This window comes from Ochotona curzoniae, unplaced genomic scaffold, assembly GCF_017591425.1.
Source record: "Ochotona curzoniae isolate NIBS_2020 unplaced genomic scaffold, NIBS_Ocur_1.0 contig_2688, whole genome shotgun sequence".
Taxonomy (NCBI): domain Eukaryota; kingdom Metazoa; phylum Chordata; class Mammalia; order Lagomorpha; family Ochotonidae; genus Ochotona; species Ochotona curzoniae.
In genome coordinates this window covers 13,041,635-13,058,806 of record NW_024465553.1, presented here as the reverse complement: position 1 = coordinate 13,058,806, position 17,172 = coordinate 13,041,635, and the positions used below count along the sequence as shown (strand labels likewise).

Sequence of the window (17,172 nt, the reverse complement as noted above, 5' to 3'; positions counted from 1 at the left end):
GTTAACCACTTTATGGCGAGAGCTGTAGGATGTTTATCTCAGCATAATCAACACATTCGGAGAGATTCACCAAGAGGAAAAACAAAATTCTAATCAGAAGGTTGCTGAATCAACAGGAACTCAGAGAAATGAGAATTCATTTTATGGACAAACGCTTGGGAGGCATCAGATGAATGGCAATCTGACTTGTCCAGTCACGCATCAGAGATGTAGAAACCACAACAGCAGTAGCATTCCACTCTTCTGAGAAGCCCTTGGATGGGAAATGTTGAGGTCTAGCTCCTTAATGTCATCCTTTGTCTGTTCAAACTCTTCTTCCATTTTAATAGATAATTTCCTTGGATTTATTGATATTTTTGCTTATTCCATTCTAGCAGCGTTTTCAAAAAATGAACATCCTGACCCCAAGCACTCTGGGAACTTTACACTTGACTTACGAGGAAGCAACCTCACTGAGAAGTCCCTAAGTGAAGACATGTGCTGTTGGAGGTCGCATGTGGGTTGCGTAAAGGTCCCGGCTGCTCCCCTTCCCACCCAGCTCCCTGCTTGTGGCCTCGGAAAGCAGTGGAGGACAACCCAAAGCTTTGGGACTATGCAACAGTGTGGGAAACCCAGAAGACACTCCTGACTTCACATCGGCTCAGCTTTGGCTGCTGTGGCAACTTGGGAAGTGAACCAAGAGATAGAAGATCCTTCTGTTTCTCACCCTCTCTGTAAATCTGACTTCCAAAAAGACAAAAGAAACTATCTCTTCATCCAGGAACCTCTTCTTCGACAATTCTATTTGAGCAAAAACAGCTATAGCAACTGAGAAATCACAGCTAATGGTAAAGAAGAAATGTGGCCAAAAAAATAGCTGATGTCAATCCAAACTTTCGGTCAGACTTGGAAACATCTGAATTAATATGGACAGATGATAATATTTAGGCATTTTTGCAGTATTCTCCATTCTTCTTGGAAATTCAGACAGGAAGTTTTATTTATGGGATCATATAATAACTAACAAAAAGTAACATTCTAGGTAACCAGAGAAAAGACACAGGTATTTTAGACACTGTTTAGAAATCTGAAGACACAGTCCCATTTTAATGTTTCAGAGCAAATGGGCATAGATGCTCAAGGCTACGGATGTACAGAGCCTCTCTTGAAGTAGCAAGGATGACAGATGGAGTAGACTATATCATTAGAGGGAAGCACAGGAGAGACACGTCCTTGGCAAGACTTGAGAAAGAATCCTCAAGACAAACTCAACGCTTAATTTCATAAATCAGGAAGGTAAAGCCCCCAAAGAAAAAAAAGATAAATAAATAACCTGACAAAAGACAGACAACCTATAAGCTAGAATCTGCATTCTTGGCCTCCTCCACCCTAGAGATGTACACACATAAAATATGCGCTTGGTCAATTTTGGCTAAATGTGTACTGACCAGACACAAAGCAGCTCCACTGTTCAGACGGTAGAGGCTTGCAAAATTTCCATTTTAGAAAAAGAAATTTAACATCACATATCACTCACTTTCATCCCTACAGAAAAACACTAAGACTGCTCATAACCTCATGACAAGCACACGCATGCACACACACACACACACACACACAAACTGCTGACTGACTTGATCAATGATCTCTGAATTCCAAGGATTAGAAAGACAGTTGTAATTACATTTACCTTTCAGTATATCCTATAAAACACAGAACACAGACTTATTCAGAACCTCAAAAGAACTTAAGCAAATAAGATCCTAAAGAAAAAAAGAGTATTTATTCAATACAACCAGAGCTTATCCAAAATAGGACACCTTTGGTAAGATTTATAAAATTCCTTCAAACATCTTCAAGAGTTCCAGAAGTGACACTTCACATTGAAGATAGCTGTAACATGGAACAAAAACAGCTCTTCACACAACTTGGCAAAAATATCACACGGAGCTGTACTCACAGGAGTGAACAATCCATTTAGAAAAATATTTTTCCCGTACTGAAAATTCAGTTGGGCAAGCAAGAAAATGTTTCAGCTTCAAGGTCATCTTTAATACATTAGTTATGAGGGGTGGGAGCGGTGTGGTCGCACAGGATGCCAATCCTCCACCTGCTGCACTGGCATCTGAATAGCCACTGTTTCGTGTCCTGGATGCTCCACGCCCATCCAGCTACTTGCTTATGGGCCTGGAAAGCAGCAGAGGATGTTTCAAGTCTTTGGACCCCCATACCCACGTGGGAGACCCAGACAAAGCCCCTGGCTTTGGATCAGCTCAGTTGCAGCCATTGCAGCCATTTGAGGAGTAAATTAGTGGATGGAAAAATCTCTCTCTCTCCCTTTCTCCTCTCTTTCAAATCTTCCTTTCAGATAATAAGTAAATCCTTAATACAGAAGTTATGAATGGTGGAAAGGGTAAAAGGCAGAGCAAACAAATAATATGAAAGGTCAAAGTTAAAACCAGTACAAATACATTTAGTTCCTCAAACTACACCTAGTTGGTAGAGACCTGCAGATTTACATGCAACACTGAAAAACTTCTGAGAAAGGAAACTTCTACAAGTCAAGATAACTATTATACCTAAGCTTTAAATCTAAGACCCTAGTACTACAGGATAAATTAGTAAATTCACCTCAACAAAAACTGCATTTGTCTGGCAGTCACTATGTCTGACTCTAACTATATTTCACACTTCCTGCACCAACAGTTAACTTGGTTACAGGAAAGTTAAGACAGAATACGAATTATCAACCAGGGCAGCAACAACAGCACAACTGAAACAGAAGGAATTTACTACGGAGATTATACTAAATTTGTTGAGAATTTAATCTGGAAAACTATCACAGTGAATTGCTGGAAACAATGCATTTCATTGCCGCATATCTTCACTGAACACGAGGGAAAAGCCGTGGAAGCAGGTTATTCTACCCATCTCTACTTACAACAATCTTCTACCCGTGATTACTGTTAACCCCTATTTTATATGAACTTTGATGCCGTTAAAACACTTCTAAGTTTATAAACCGATCAACATGACAAGAAACATAACCTGACACAAAACACACAATGTCATACAATTTTTTTCTTTTAAAAAATGCATATATTTGCCCCAAGTAGCATCACCTTATTATGCCAGTTAACTATGCCAGAATACCAATTTGTTGAGAAAGCAAGAAACGTTTCCCTTCTTAGAAAAGCGAGGCTGCATTATATAAACTATCTTCAATCACATGCTCCATTTACTAAATCAAGCTCACTGCACGGCTCAGAGTAACACGGGGACAGGTAGCCAGCTTGCTTCCTGTGGCAATGAATTTGTACGGTTTTGTTTGTGTTAGTTCCCTCAGTGTGAAGACCTGAAGTACCTGGATACATGTTTATACACTGGGACTTCAAAAAATTCATAAAAAATACATGTCATGAAAAAATTATGCGTAATTTCAAAAACATCTTATGCCAAAAAAAAAAAACCTTACATTTGAATTAATTCTACTTTCCTACATCCTCTTTGAAATATTCTTTTTCCACAGTTTACCTACAAATCATACAGGCTCAGTCCCTTATTTTAGAGGTGAAAAATGAAAAAAAAATGTGATTTTTCTGCTCAAATAACAAGTAAAATTACAAACTGCTCACCTGTTACTTTATGTAACACCATGACTTCAATCACTTTGACAAACCTGCCAACCCTTTTCCCATGAATACTTTCTTTGTGGACCATCTGTCTAAAATGATTCAACATAATCGGGCTCTAAACCTCCAAAAAGCACAGCTCTGCGGCTTTTCTATTTGGAAGATCTTAGGTACATCATCATTATTACCAGATCATTAGGCAACACATATGTGGTCAATCAATACTTGCCGATTGGCTGACGTCTTCGAAGAAAGACTAATCATCATATATTTAGAAGCAAGCAGTAACGAAACAGAGCAGCTATCATTAACTAGAATTTTATTTGGTGCCAAAAACTGTACACACTTAATATTTTTTTTTACAATTAGTCTTATAATAATGCATTTATTTGAATTTAAGCGACTCACCTAAATCTAGAAAAGAATTCAAACTCAAGGATTTGCCCATGTCCACTAATGCTGCACTACCTTTTAAAGAAAAAAGATACTATGTAACAGATGGCTTGACCCAATGAAATTGAGATTCATAACCACTGCACCCAAGAATGAGTCAACATATATAATTAAATAAATCAAAAGCATATAGTCATGTTTAGTCAAAATAAATGTGAAAGCAAAGCATACAAGCTTTACAGCTGGACTTTTAGTATATTCAATCAACCACAGGTTAGAAACATTCAGCAAAAAGTTATTCTGCTCAGAATAAGTACAAATTTTTCTTTCTTGTCATCATTCCCTAAATAACACAATAACTATCTGCATAGCATCTACATTAGATTAGATATTAGAAATAATCTAGAGAGGAGTTAGAGTATACAGGGGGATGTGTGAAGGTTCTATTGCACAAAGGACTTAAGGCATCAATGGGGATCATGGAGCCAATCACCTGAGATTGTCTGGATGACCATGGTAACAGACTACTACAGGTGACAGAGATCACTTCATGGAAATGCATATTATGAAAAGGCCAGGCACAGATCTCCAAAATTGTATGCACCACAATAAACTTTGCTTTTAATTCCATTTTCTATGATCTTTGTAAAGTATCCTCCTAAAATTCAATTATTTTATTTATTTATTTTTTTAAACCAAAGCAGTGAAACAGATCTCTCATCTGTTGGTTCACCCTCCATGTTTCCACAACAGCCAGCCAGAGCTGGGCCACACCAAAGCAAAACGACTGGAAATCAATTTGACTTTCTCATGTGAACAGGTGGGATCCAACCACTTCCATGGTTGCTCCCTGCAACCCAGGGTACAGATTACTAAGAAGGTGAATGTAGACTGGAGCTAGGAGTTAAACCCAGCTCTCAGACATCCTGGAACTCCTATAGAGGAGGCAGGAATCCCAGGCAGCGACTTGATCATTGCACCAAAAACCCATCCTCCTCCTCCAGTTTTGAGAGCAAGCTAAAGTGACTGTGCTGACTGATGGCAGATCTGTGTCCTAGCTCTATTTCATTCTCAGGATCCTGCACAAGGACTGCCACAAAGATACGTAACACATAGCAGTACAATAAAATGATGAAATCTTCAAACTGATCTAAGGTGAATTCTGCACCTATCTGAATGTGTGGTAACACAAACATCTGGAACATCACAAACAGAATCAGGGACCAAATGATTTCAGGTAAAGCAAAGAAAATATTAATTTCAATGTATCATAATTTGGAACCATTTCTTCAATGCAGATATGGAAATCTAAAACATTAATGAAATCTTTCAGCTAAAATTGACTTATGGAAAAGTTGGAAAACTCATTATCTCTACAGAAATTTCATCGTGGAAACATACACATTATATTACACACAATCACAACAAACCATGACACGAAAACAAAGTTACAGCTATTGTCACTATGGACGAACATACAGCAACGTAAGCCACACATCAACCTGTATTTCATTTCCTTAGATTTAAAAACTGGCAGAGGCTTTATTCATATGTAAGTGTGTGTTAAGCTTCATGAACAAAACAGCAAACATAAGCAAGGTATTCTAGAAGGCTATTATCACTTCTGTAACACACCATTTCTTAACAGTTCCCTCACCATAGACTCCAACACTGAACAAAGCCAGCAGTCACTGGGACCTTATCTGTACTGCCCGACCCTTTCTGTCCCTACTTTTCTACTTGTTTTTACTCCTGACTTGCGTCACATCCCCTTGCAAATCCTTTTAGGAAATTAGTACAAAACACACAAAGAAAATTTAAACAGAATATATTCAATTCTTAGATGACTTTTTGTCACAAAAGAATCTCCAAAGTAGCGAGTTCTAAAAATTTCCAGTACTCTACCCATCACATGATATATGGCAATCACTCAAAATGTTAAAAGAAGACAGTGAGCTGGGTGGGGAAGTATCAAAATTACAACCTTCTGAACCCTCACTTTGCCATCACTAAGATGAGCATAATCATTTCAATTAAACACAAAACTAATCTGAGGATTAAAAATTACAATAGTTAGCACATAATGAACACTGGCACGTTAACAATCTCATGTTGATCTTCATTTCTTCATAAATTCCAGGAATTTTCTTTTTAAATCTGCTATAGAATGTTTCTGTCCATCCAGAACTCAAATGTTGACACCTCATCCCCTAATCCCCAGTGTAGTAACAGTAGCAGATGACTGGCATATTCAGATGGTACCCTTGGCAATGAGCTGAATGTCATTATTAAGCAGACCCCAGAGAGTTCCCTGGCCCCTTCTGAAAGGTATCATCTATGAACCTGAAAATGGGCACCACCGACTCTGATTCTTCTAACATCCTGACCTTGAACTCATCAAGCTCTAAAACCATGAGAAATACACTTCTAATGCTTTTAAGTCACTCTGTATGTTACACAACACAGAGTAAGACACTAACTGAAAGAGTTATAAGAATTAAATGAGTGGATTAAATTCCTCCATAAAACATCATTCCTTTCTTTCCCACCATGCCTCTAGATTCCTATTTAAGACACAGAAGAAGCTTTAAAAGCATTCAAAAGTAACAAATTGCCTGAAAGAGTAAAATTCACAGTATTCTAATAAATTACCATTTTTTCTAAGACTACAATTATGCCCTAAAAGAACAAACAAACCGAAGTCTTTTAAATTAGAATAAAATGTTTACCTTCTCTTCTAGTTGATCCTTCAAACATTGATATTTTAGCTTCAATTTCTTATTCTCATTTTCATTCTGGCTTAGTTCCTCTGTCAGCCTCTCACACTGTGACTTCAGCTTCTCCAGCTGACAACGATGGGCTTTAGCTATATTCTTATCTTCTAGACTTTCGGCCTGAGGAAAAGTAAAAAAGAAAAAATGCAATGACCACAAATTACACCAAGCAAATTATACCCTTCATCAATGGTGAAAGAGTCCAGCTTTTAGCTACCTAAGAGTATTACATAAAAAAATAAGCGAAACACCAATAAACGTTCATTTATTGAAGCACTGATGAGCACTTAGCAAGAATTACTAAGTGACCAGTACTGGACTAGAAGCAAAGGTAACAGATACAAAAGGTCAAAGGGACAAATACAAGGATCCACCTGACGGCACTGAATGAGGAGTGCTTGGTTAATGTAGTAACCACGCATTGCGGCAATCCAGAGAGATAGCGATTCCACTAAAAGGGGACTGAATTATTGGAGAAGCACTCCCACAAGGAAAAACAGTGAGAGGGTATTGCTGACTGAGCAACGTCCTCTTCCACGCAGGGAGGAAATTTCCTCTGCTACCTCAATTTTAAGCAATAAATTAGGAGCATTTTATATAATGTAATTACTGAGATCATTTTTGCTGAGATAAGAGTATAGATTTTACCAGCCAAGCAACTAGCAACTTACTATCAAAGAGTTTACCAGTGACTTGTTTCAATATCATGAAATAATATTTATCAACTTATATGAAATAAAATTGGAAAGGGGTTTGCAAAAATGAACATTAGAATAATCTGTTATGTAGATAAGATTCGAATTGAGATGTCAGCTTACAGACATTTCTGAGGACAACGGCAATGCAAAGACTTTGGGTCAGGCACCATGTAAGACCTCTAGATATTCAGATTCTCTTTATCTTATCTTCATAAAAACTTGAAAACAAAGGCATCATTATTGCTTGACTGCCTCTTTTGTGAAACAGAAACAAAGAGAAACTAACAACTTGCCCAAAGGTTTATAATGGGAAAATGCAGAATCAGAAATTGAGCCCAAAAACTCTCAGCCATTTATGCATTCGACCGCTCTGACATATGGCCTCCAAAAAGCACAATATCATAAGGTTTGTAAACATCACCCAGAGGCAACTTACAGTGTCAACTGCCCACAATTATGAACCATCTAAGAAACTACACACAATCTCATTATGATATACATGTTTATGCCTAAAATACATCTGCTTCTTTTACTTCTAAGTTTATTACGCTTGTTAAACTGCTAACGTAGGACCACAATTATCGGAAAGTTTCCTACACAAAGGATATTCTGTCAGTTCAAGACAATTTTTTATTTCATTTACCCCATAAAACTCACCTAAGAGCTGATACCATTTAGAACGAACAAAGGAACTGATTTTATGAGCAATCTTGTATTCACAGCCCCAAAATAAATTTACAAAATAAAGCCTTTCATCAGGATAACTGGCCAATTACACTGTTTTCACCGGAATTCTTTCACTTTTCTATCCCAGCGAAAGCTCAGGTAAATAAGATTTCCTCACGTGGTCATCAGATGGCTGGCTGCAGCTCAGAGAATCTCAAGAGTTGGTGATGTTCATCTCTTACCAAGTTCTTTCCTCTAGAGGGTCTCATTTGACATCCTAAATTCAGCCAGGATGGGAAGCTCTACACCAGTAAATACGGCCTACGGGTCAGAGATGTGTTTCTACCAGGAGGCCTACTCTTATACATGTATTAGCTCAACATTCACTAAGTTTCACCCAAAAAACTGAGTTATTCCTGCAATATTTATTAGTCACATTTTATGTTCAGGACTACAAATTTATGTTGCATTAGCAACAAGATATTCCTTCTCCTATAGAATTGACGAATCATCAAAAGGGCAAGTAATTTGGCCAAGATCGTGTAGCCAGCAATTGAAAAATAGTACATGATTCCAACCCCCCAACTCCGATTCCTGTAAGAGGTGCTCTACAAAATTATTGAAATTACAGTGAGGTAATAGTAGCATATTCAGAAAATATTAGCAGTTACAGGAGGCCATTGCAATACTTTAAGGTAGGAGAACATTGATGCTAGATGGCAAAAATAGATACTCAGTTTGTACAGGGCAAAGTGTACACGGGAAAGCTCACCTTGTGGTGCAGCCAGTTAAGCTGCCATAGGGACAATGGCATCCCATTTCAGAGTGCTTATTCAAGTCCTACTCGCTACTCTGACGCCAAGCCAGCTTCCTCTGAATATATCTGAGAGGATAGTGGAAAAAGGATTCGTTTCTCAGGGCCTTCTCACCCATCGGGGAGACCCAGACAGAACTTTTGGCTTCAGGATGTTGTGAGCTTTAGATGAATTTAGATGAATGAACCAACAGATCAAAGTATTTGTGTGTGCATGCACATAAATATGTCTATTAATCAGACATACACATACACACGCACACACACATATATATATATATGATGAACCAAAACTTAGAGAAAGTAATGAACTCCTGGTAAAGCTGACACATATACAAAGCTACTTATCAAGAGCCTGATTGTGTATACTTAAGTATACTAAATCTGAGGAGGAACACTGTTAACTTTCAATGAATATAAAAAGTAAAAATATAAGAATATATTGGGCCTGCTGTAGTGGCCTAGCAACTAAAGTCCGCACCTTGAATGCACCAGGATCTCATATGGACGCCGGTTCTAATCCCAGCAGCCCTGCTTTCCATCCAGCTTCCTGCTTGTGGCCTGGGAAAGCAGTCAAGGATGGACCAAAGCCTTGGGACCCTGCACCCATGTGGGAGACCTGGGAGAGACTCCTGGCTCCTGGCTTTGGATCGGCACAGCACCGGCTCATGCGGTCACTTGGGAAGTAAATCATAGGACGGGAAGATCTTCCTCTCTGTCTCTCCTCCTCTCTGCATATCTGACTTTGCAATAAAAACAAATAAATCCTAAAATAAAGTAAAAATATAGGAATATAGCAATGAAGTAGCATGAGATTGAGACAAAGGGTAATTTATTTGCTTTCAAAGCAAACAACTGTGCTGTCCCAAACTCTGATTCTTCCTTAAGCTCTTCTGCTGCTGGCATCTGTGTGCCGCTGCCGGGCCACTTAGAATAGCCACACTTCACTTCTTAGACTCCAGTTCTTCCAACTAAAAAAAGAGACCTAAGATTTCAGAAGATTCAAAAAAGTATGAGAAAGTCCTAATTTTTGACACACAGTTCATTTAGGAAGCCTTTATTGTCATCTGCTATAATTGATTCAAAAATCTTCTTAAAGAAAACATTAAAAAAAAATCAATTTTCCACATTACATGGAAAATTTCAAACTGAACAGATCACAGAGCAAGTCTTTTCATTTCCAGCTATTTAAATATTTCAACCCAATAGCCAGGGAGCCAGTTATGTAAGTGTAGAACATTTTGCTAACTACTCTAAGAAGCAGGGATATAAAAATGGCTAAGACACAATTCTCATTCCTCCTTTAAAAACAGACAACCAACAGAAGCACAAGGCAACCTACGTGTGCCGCACCAGAGATATCAATACAGCACAATGCAAACAGGAGAGAGATTTGGATCAACTGCAATCGAGCCTTATTCCAACGAGCTGAGCTTTATTGAAATTTTGTGGATCCGTAAAAGAGGTGAAGAATTCACTGGGCCTCCAAGTATTAGGATGTTCCCCCACATTCAACACTACCACAGGAAATAAAAGATTAGGAAACAACTTATAAAATAACTACAGTATCTACAAATTTCGTTTTTCCCAATATATTTCTACTGTGCATCATAAATACTCTTAAGGTAACAGCTACATTTCAAAAACTTTTGCCAAAAGTAATTATAAATGAGCATTAAGATTCGCCCACTCAATCTCCTATGCAACATTTAGCTGTTGAGTTTAAGAAACTGCTCTAAGTACTTGGGATACAGCTAGAAACAAAATACATTCACTATAAACGCAGTGCATTCAAAGCTCAGTTCTTATGGGATTTTCATTTTAACAAAGATAAAAATTAAGTTTTCACACAGAGCCTATATGCTATGCTGAATGCTATGGGGAAAACAAAGCAGGGTACGGGTGGATCTGCTGCACCGCTGGGAATCACAGTACAAAATGATCCTATTACACAATGGCAGCACCTTAGAAAGATTCCCCAAAACCAGATCTCCGGGAGGCATTTATGCAGCATCTGAAAAGGCTCCAATTTGCACAGCCCATAAGCTGATACCTTAGTTACAACACTAACAAGGAACTGTGGTTTGGGTTGTTATGGCCTTAACAAGTCTTTGCCTCTTTATATTTTAGGAGAAAATAAATGTTGAATGAATCAACAACTTACTCTACCTTTCCTGATCTCCCCAAATAGCTAACTTTCTTTTTAAACGGTTTCCGTGTTCTGAAATAGGTGCTGCGATAACTCTACCTGGCCCAACAGGCATGAGGAAACCTCATTATTGTGGGTTTTATCTTCCCTACAGTGCCTGGGAATACAGAAATCATCTCTAAATATTTACGCTTTATTAACTTCATGAGCCACCGGAAAAAAAAAAAAAAAAACGCCTTGAGCATCATCAGGAGAACTCGGTGCAGGTACCTTTAGTGTCCTAATGTGATGCTCCGCTTCGGTCTTTTCTTTCTTAAAGTGCTTCATCAGCTCCTGGATATTTTGCTCGTGCTTCGTTTTCACACTCTGCAGTGAGGCTGTGAGATCCTCCAGCTCCCTCTGGTGAACATCCCGTTCTAGCTTTAACTGTGTGATGACCGTAGCTGTTTCTTCATCCTTGCACTTGGCCTGTGTGGTAAGGTCAGCAAGGTCCTTGAGCGCCGCTCTCTTGGCTCGCTCTTCCTCGGCCAACTTGTTAGCAAGATCTGCTCGAATGGCACTCAAGTCCTTGATGGACTCTTGCATCTCAAGGAGTCTGGCCTTGTCCTGAGCCTGGCTCTTCCTCAGCTCACTGATTTCTTCCTCCAGGTGGGCTTTCTCAGCTTTCATCTGGCTTTGAATCTTACTGTGTTTTTTCAATTCACTTTCTAATCTATGGGTGTTCTCTAGCGAATTCTTGACTTCCAGCTCCAGTTCAGCCTGATGAGATTCAGCGTCACTTAACTTCTTTTCCTTGGAGTGAAGCTCCTCCTCTTGAAGGGCGCGCTTGCTTATGACATCATTCAACTCCTTTCTCAGATTCTCTATTTGTTGTAATGCTGTATAAAGCTGGCTTTTCAATTCCTCCTTTTCTTTCAGAATCTATCAGATTAAAAACATGAAGAAACATTATTACTAGATTCCCCCCAAAAGTGCCAGATAATAGAAGCTCAACCTACTGAGCCAAAAAAAATTTAAACAATGCTTTGCATTTTTTCATTTTTGAATGACTATTATCTTGAAAATAAAAAGGAGGGGTAAATAGTTACTAAAATAGAGTACCATACTGAAATACATTTCACATTTTTATCAAAACTTACATCAACCAGAACTTTTAAAAATTATTTAAAACTCATATAAAATAAAGCAGAGAAATGGAGAAAAGAAAAAGAACATTTATCAGAAGTTGCAATAATACACTACCAAAAGTAACAGTTACGTTCATTCTAATGAAACAACTACCAGGAGAAAATGCAAAACAGACTTGGGAAAAAATGAGAAGTATGCAAATACGATCTAAGAAAGGTTATAATAAAATAACCTATTTTTTAAAATGTCAACAGTAGATACAGAAATATGCAAAACAGAGGACTGAAGGTAACAAGTAGCATTTGCTGAAGATTAAGGGGAGGCTTGGAAGGCATTCCAGAGAAAAGCCAAGGGACAAGACGTCCAGCAACCTCTGCCAGCTGTAAGGCTTAGCAATCACACTGAAGGACAGAGCCGATCACTAACCCTCAGACCCCTGAATCAGCCCTCCACCCCATCAGTCACCGCAAATGGACATGTGGACACTCGAGGGAGCCACGATTCTTCCTCTCTTCAAAACCGGTAACAAGGACATGGTCTATCTGTGCCTGCTTACTAATGCCACCCCGTCTTCAGGCTCCCATGTTCCCCATTTGGGGAAAAACAGAAAGGCACCAAACCTGCTCTCAGAATTGGAAATAATGAATTAAAATGCGAATATTTCTGATGCATTTCTATACTTTCGTAGTATACCTCAGTGTGAAACAATGTACGATAAAATGTAATCAGTTAACCACTCTACACAAAGTTTCCTCAAGTTCTTCTTAATTTTGGCAAGTCAGAAGAAACAGCACCAAATAAATGAGAAATAGTAAAAGCATTTCATTAAGCTGCCAAGTTTGGAACAAAGAGAACTGAACTTGATTCTCACTCCAACCATGTAATGTTACGGAAACAATTTACCATCATAACGAATAATAACAGGACGTTTATAGGGTTGTGACAAACATTAACATAAAAGGAAAAACAAATTGTGGGGTGAAATTGAAGTTCAAGGAGGAAGCATCGAAGAGATGTATCTTAAAGACTACATAAACAAGAATTAAGCTGGCCCAGCAATTTCCCTGATATAGAGGTACTCTAGAGCACAGAGAAATACGCTTACCTTTCAATGAATATAAATCAGAAAAAAATGATGAAAATTCTCCAAGAACGTTGGTTAGTTAGAACAATATTCATGTATCACTCCGCTCTTTTAGGAGAGTCAAAAGGACAGTCGGGGTATTAAGCAAGGGTCACCGAATACCAAAACTAAGTTATCAACTACCACAAAACTTTACATGGAAGCTTGGGAGTAGACTCCACTTTCAAGTTCACTCATGTGGTATAAGGGCTTGGGTCTCTATTTCCTCACCAGGTTTTGGGAGGATGTTATGCTGAGCCTCCAGGAGGCACCAGACACTGTGCCACCTTCAAAGGCAGCATAAACACAATGAATCCTGCTACTGCTTCAGTCTGACTTCCCCTGCTCTTAACAGCCGGGGGTGGGAGGAACAATTCTGTTTTAAGGGTCATATGATTGACTTAAGACCATCAGATAAACTTCTTAAAATCAACTTGGCCAATATGATCATGGAAGTTATGACAGGTTCCAAGGATTCTACTCAACTCATCAGAAAAGACGAAACCAAATGCAGCAAGTGTGGCTATAAGAACACGAGGGAGGAGCTGTACAGGCAACAGTGCAGCCTCAGCACAGTATCACAGGCTGTGGAGACTGGTGAGCCAGCAGCTGGGGCTACAGAGACCTTGGTGGAAGTCTAAAATAAGAACCCAGACCAGGAACTTGCTGGAGGGAGTGGCACAAGTGACTGCAAACAACGAACTAATCACAATAAGTAAAATTGAATTGTAGACCTGTGGGGGACACAGCTTAGACACCTACCCCAAAGAGAAGAATCTGATAACTAGAAGTACAATGAACAAGAGCAAAAGAAGAGACAAAAACACAATGAATATTTCTGAAGACTCCCCTGCAAAGGAGAAAAACCCTTTGCCAATCTCAGAGTTAACTGAGAAAGACATTGAGAAAATGGGGATACAGAATTCAAAACACCTCTTATAAAACTTCCTATCAACAACGGGAAGCACATAATACAAGAGTTCAATAAATTTGAGGAACTTGTCACACAGGAAATGAGTCAAATGAAAGCTGATATATCAGAAATGAAGAATACAGTGAAGCAAATTAAAAGTACAGTGGAGAGTCTCCAAAATAGAACGAAGGAAGCAGAAGAAAGGATCTCAGAATTGAAAGGTTTTTCCTGTCACCAGGAGGAGGGAGGGAAACCTGGAAGCAAAGCTGGGGCAAGCTAAAGAAAAAAGTATTCAAGAACTGAAAGACACTATAAATGTCAAATATAGGAGTTACAGGAGTCCCAGAAGGTGAAGAAAGAGAAGCTGGGTTTACAAATGTAATTAATGAAATAACAAGGGAAAATTTCCCAGATCTGGAGAAAGAATTGGGAAACAACATCCAGGAGGGGCACAGAGCACCCAGCAGGTTTGACCAAAAATGGTCTTTAACACGACACATGATAATCAAGCTTTCTTCAACTGAACATAAGTAAAAGATCCTTAAATGTCCACGTAGAAAAAAAAACCAATTGACATATAAAGGAATGTCAGTTAAATTTATAGGAGACCTCTCACAGGAAACTACAGGCCAGAAGAGAATGGAGGAACATATTCCAGATTCTGAAAGCAAAAAGTTATTGGCCCAGGATAATATATCCAGCAAAGCTTTCCTTCATCGTTAAAAATGAAATGCTTCCACAGTAAAAAGAATATGCATCATCGAAACCTGCCCTACAAAGGGTACTTACACTATAACCAAAGGCTTCCAACCGCATAGCAAGGATTTTCGACTTTCCCTTCACAAGGGTAGGATCATACTCATCCCTCATCCCACTTCTGCACTCAAATTCAGTTAATCCTATAATTGAAGGGATTGTTAAAGTCAGAGTTCCTAACTCCTAGAATATCAACTTTCAACATGTATTTATTTATTTGATGGTCACAGCTAGAGAGACAGAGAGAGAGAGAGAGATTTCTCCAGACTCTGGGCCACTGCAGGTTGCTGCAACAGGGTTGAACAAGGTCAAATCCAGAAGCCAAATGATTCATCCAGGTCTCCAACATAACTGTAAGGACCTAAACACCTGGGTCATCTTCCACCACTTTCCAAGCTATTATTAGGGAGCTGGATCTGTCAGGGAGCAGCCAGAACACGAACCAGTGTATAGAGAGGAAACTGCCTTTGCTGTCAGTGGCACCAGTCCTCTCACAATTTAACTTTATAACAACCTGCATTTCTTCTGCTGACAGACAAAACTTCAGACTGACTTAAATGACAAGGAAATGTCTTACCACTTCAGGCAGAACAGATCCAGACAATATATCAAACCTCCACCTCCGCAGTTTGCCAAGCAATACCTACCTACCTCTTGCCTTTATTCTCAGAATGGTAATAACAAGAGCGCCTCAGTCATTCCAGCTGTAACACTCAGACTTGAATGTCAGAGTTAGAGAGGGGAAGCGAAAGACAAAGAGAGCGAGTTCACTCCCCAAATGGCTGTGACAGCCAGAGCTAAGTGAATCAAAAGCCAGGAAGCAGGAGGTTGTTCCAGGTAGGAGTCCCACACGGGGGCAGTGCCCAAGGACTTGAGCCATCCTCCACTGCTTTCCCAAGGCAGATGAGGGAGCTAAACCAACACCCATCTGAGCTGCTGGTGCCACAGGTGGAGGATTAGCCTGCAACTCGCAGCAGCAGCACTATCAAAGTAGTTTTTAATAAAGCACAATCTGATAGGAAAAACTGAATCCAGGAAATGGCTGGGCAACCAAAGGAACGTAGGAAAATCAAAATCCATTAACCAATTGTTACTGGTTTAAAAAAAGGAAAAAAGCAAATAAAATGGCCTTGAAAGAACAGGACAGATATTAGAACTGAGGGTTTGAGCATAGTACAACACATGAATTCAAGTATCAACCACAGAAATTGGCCGAAGCAGTCATTTGAAGGTCATCATAAACAGAAAATTAGTATGAACTGCAAGGACACAAAGCTCAATGGATTGCTGCCTTGAAATCTAAAGTCACTAAACACAATGGCAGGAATTACACAACATCAAAATCCTTAAGGACTTTGGAAGGGTGCTGGATGACCATCAGTAAGGAAGAACAGGAAAAAAAAAGTTCTAAACTGGCAAGCTCAGCTTGCAAGGAAAAGAAAGCAAAAGGGATAATAATAGAAAAAGAGCACGAATAAAATTATGCAAAATCCTAAGGGTCATAATGCCTTAAACCTTGATGTTTATGGGAACAACAGACAAATGCTTCAAGGCCTGAGGCCTGACCCAAGCTATGTAAGGATTCTCTTAAATCTAACTAAAACATAGATGGTAGTGAACCCTTAAAAAAAAAATCTATTTATAGATGGATTTTCCTAACAGGTCAGTCCAGTAGCTTTTCTGAATTGCAATATACTAGCATTACATACACATTCCACTGGTGGAGCACTTCAGCACTGGGCCCTCCTACTCGAAGCCATTGAAATTTCCAGTTCGCAAGCGCACGATACAGGTAGCTGTTTTCTCAGTGGGAGGGAAATACACAGAATGAAAAGACGGCAATTGAAGGGTCTTGAAGTCAAATGTTACCAAGGAAAAAGCTAACACTTAGGCAAGCCAATTACTCCAACAATTCAGAAGATTAAGAAAAAAGAAGAAAGACCCAGGAAGCACTACCATTATCAATCCTAGAAAAGAACATGAGAGCGCTGGGAAGCAATCAAAACGCATGCAGAACGGTCGGACAGCACATTGAAATGTTATCCTTTATCAGTGGCAGCTTTGCAACTTTCCAATGACGTGTTCTTCTACACATCGGTAATGTACATCACGATTCTCTATGTAAATATCCATGAATTATCATTTCA

General features: G+C 39.1%; 1 protein-coding gene across 1 annotated transcript in view; it reads right to left on the bottom strand.

Annotated features, from left to right (window-relative positions):
• Positions 1-17,172, bottom strand: part of CEP128 (centrosomal protein 128) — a 247,937-nt gene that overhangs the window by 152,433 nt on the left and 78,332 nt on the right. The window contains exons 15-16 of the mRNA XM_040975214.1: positions 11,376-12,026; positions 6,734-6,898 (exon numbers count right to left, since the gene is read on the bottom strand). Of these exons, the coding sequence (XP_040831148.1) occupies positions 6,734-6,898; positions 11,376-12,026 (816 nt within the window). The remainder of the gene's footprint in view (positions 1-6,733; positions 6,899-11,375; positions 12,027-17,172) is intronic.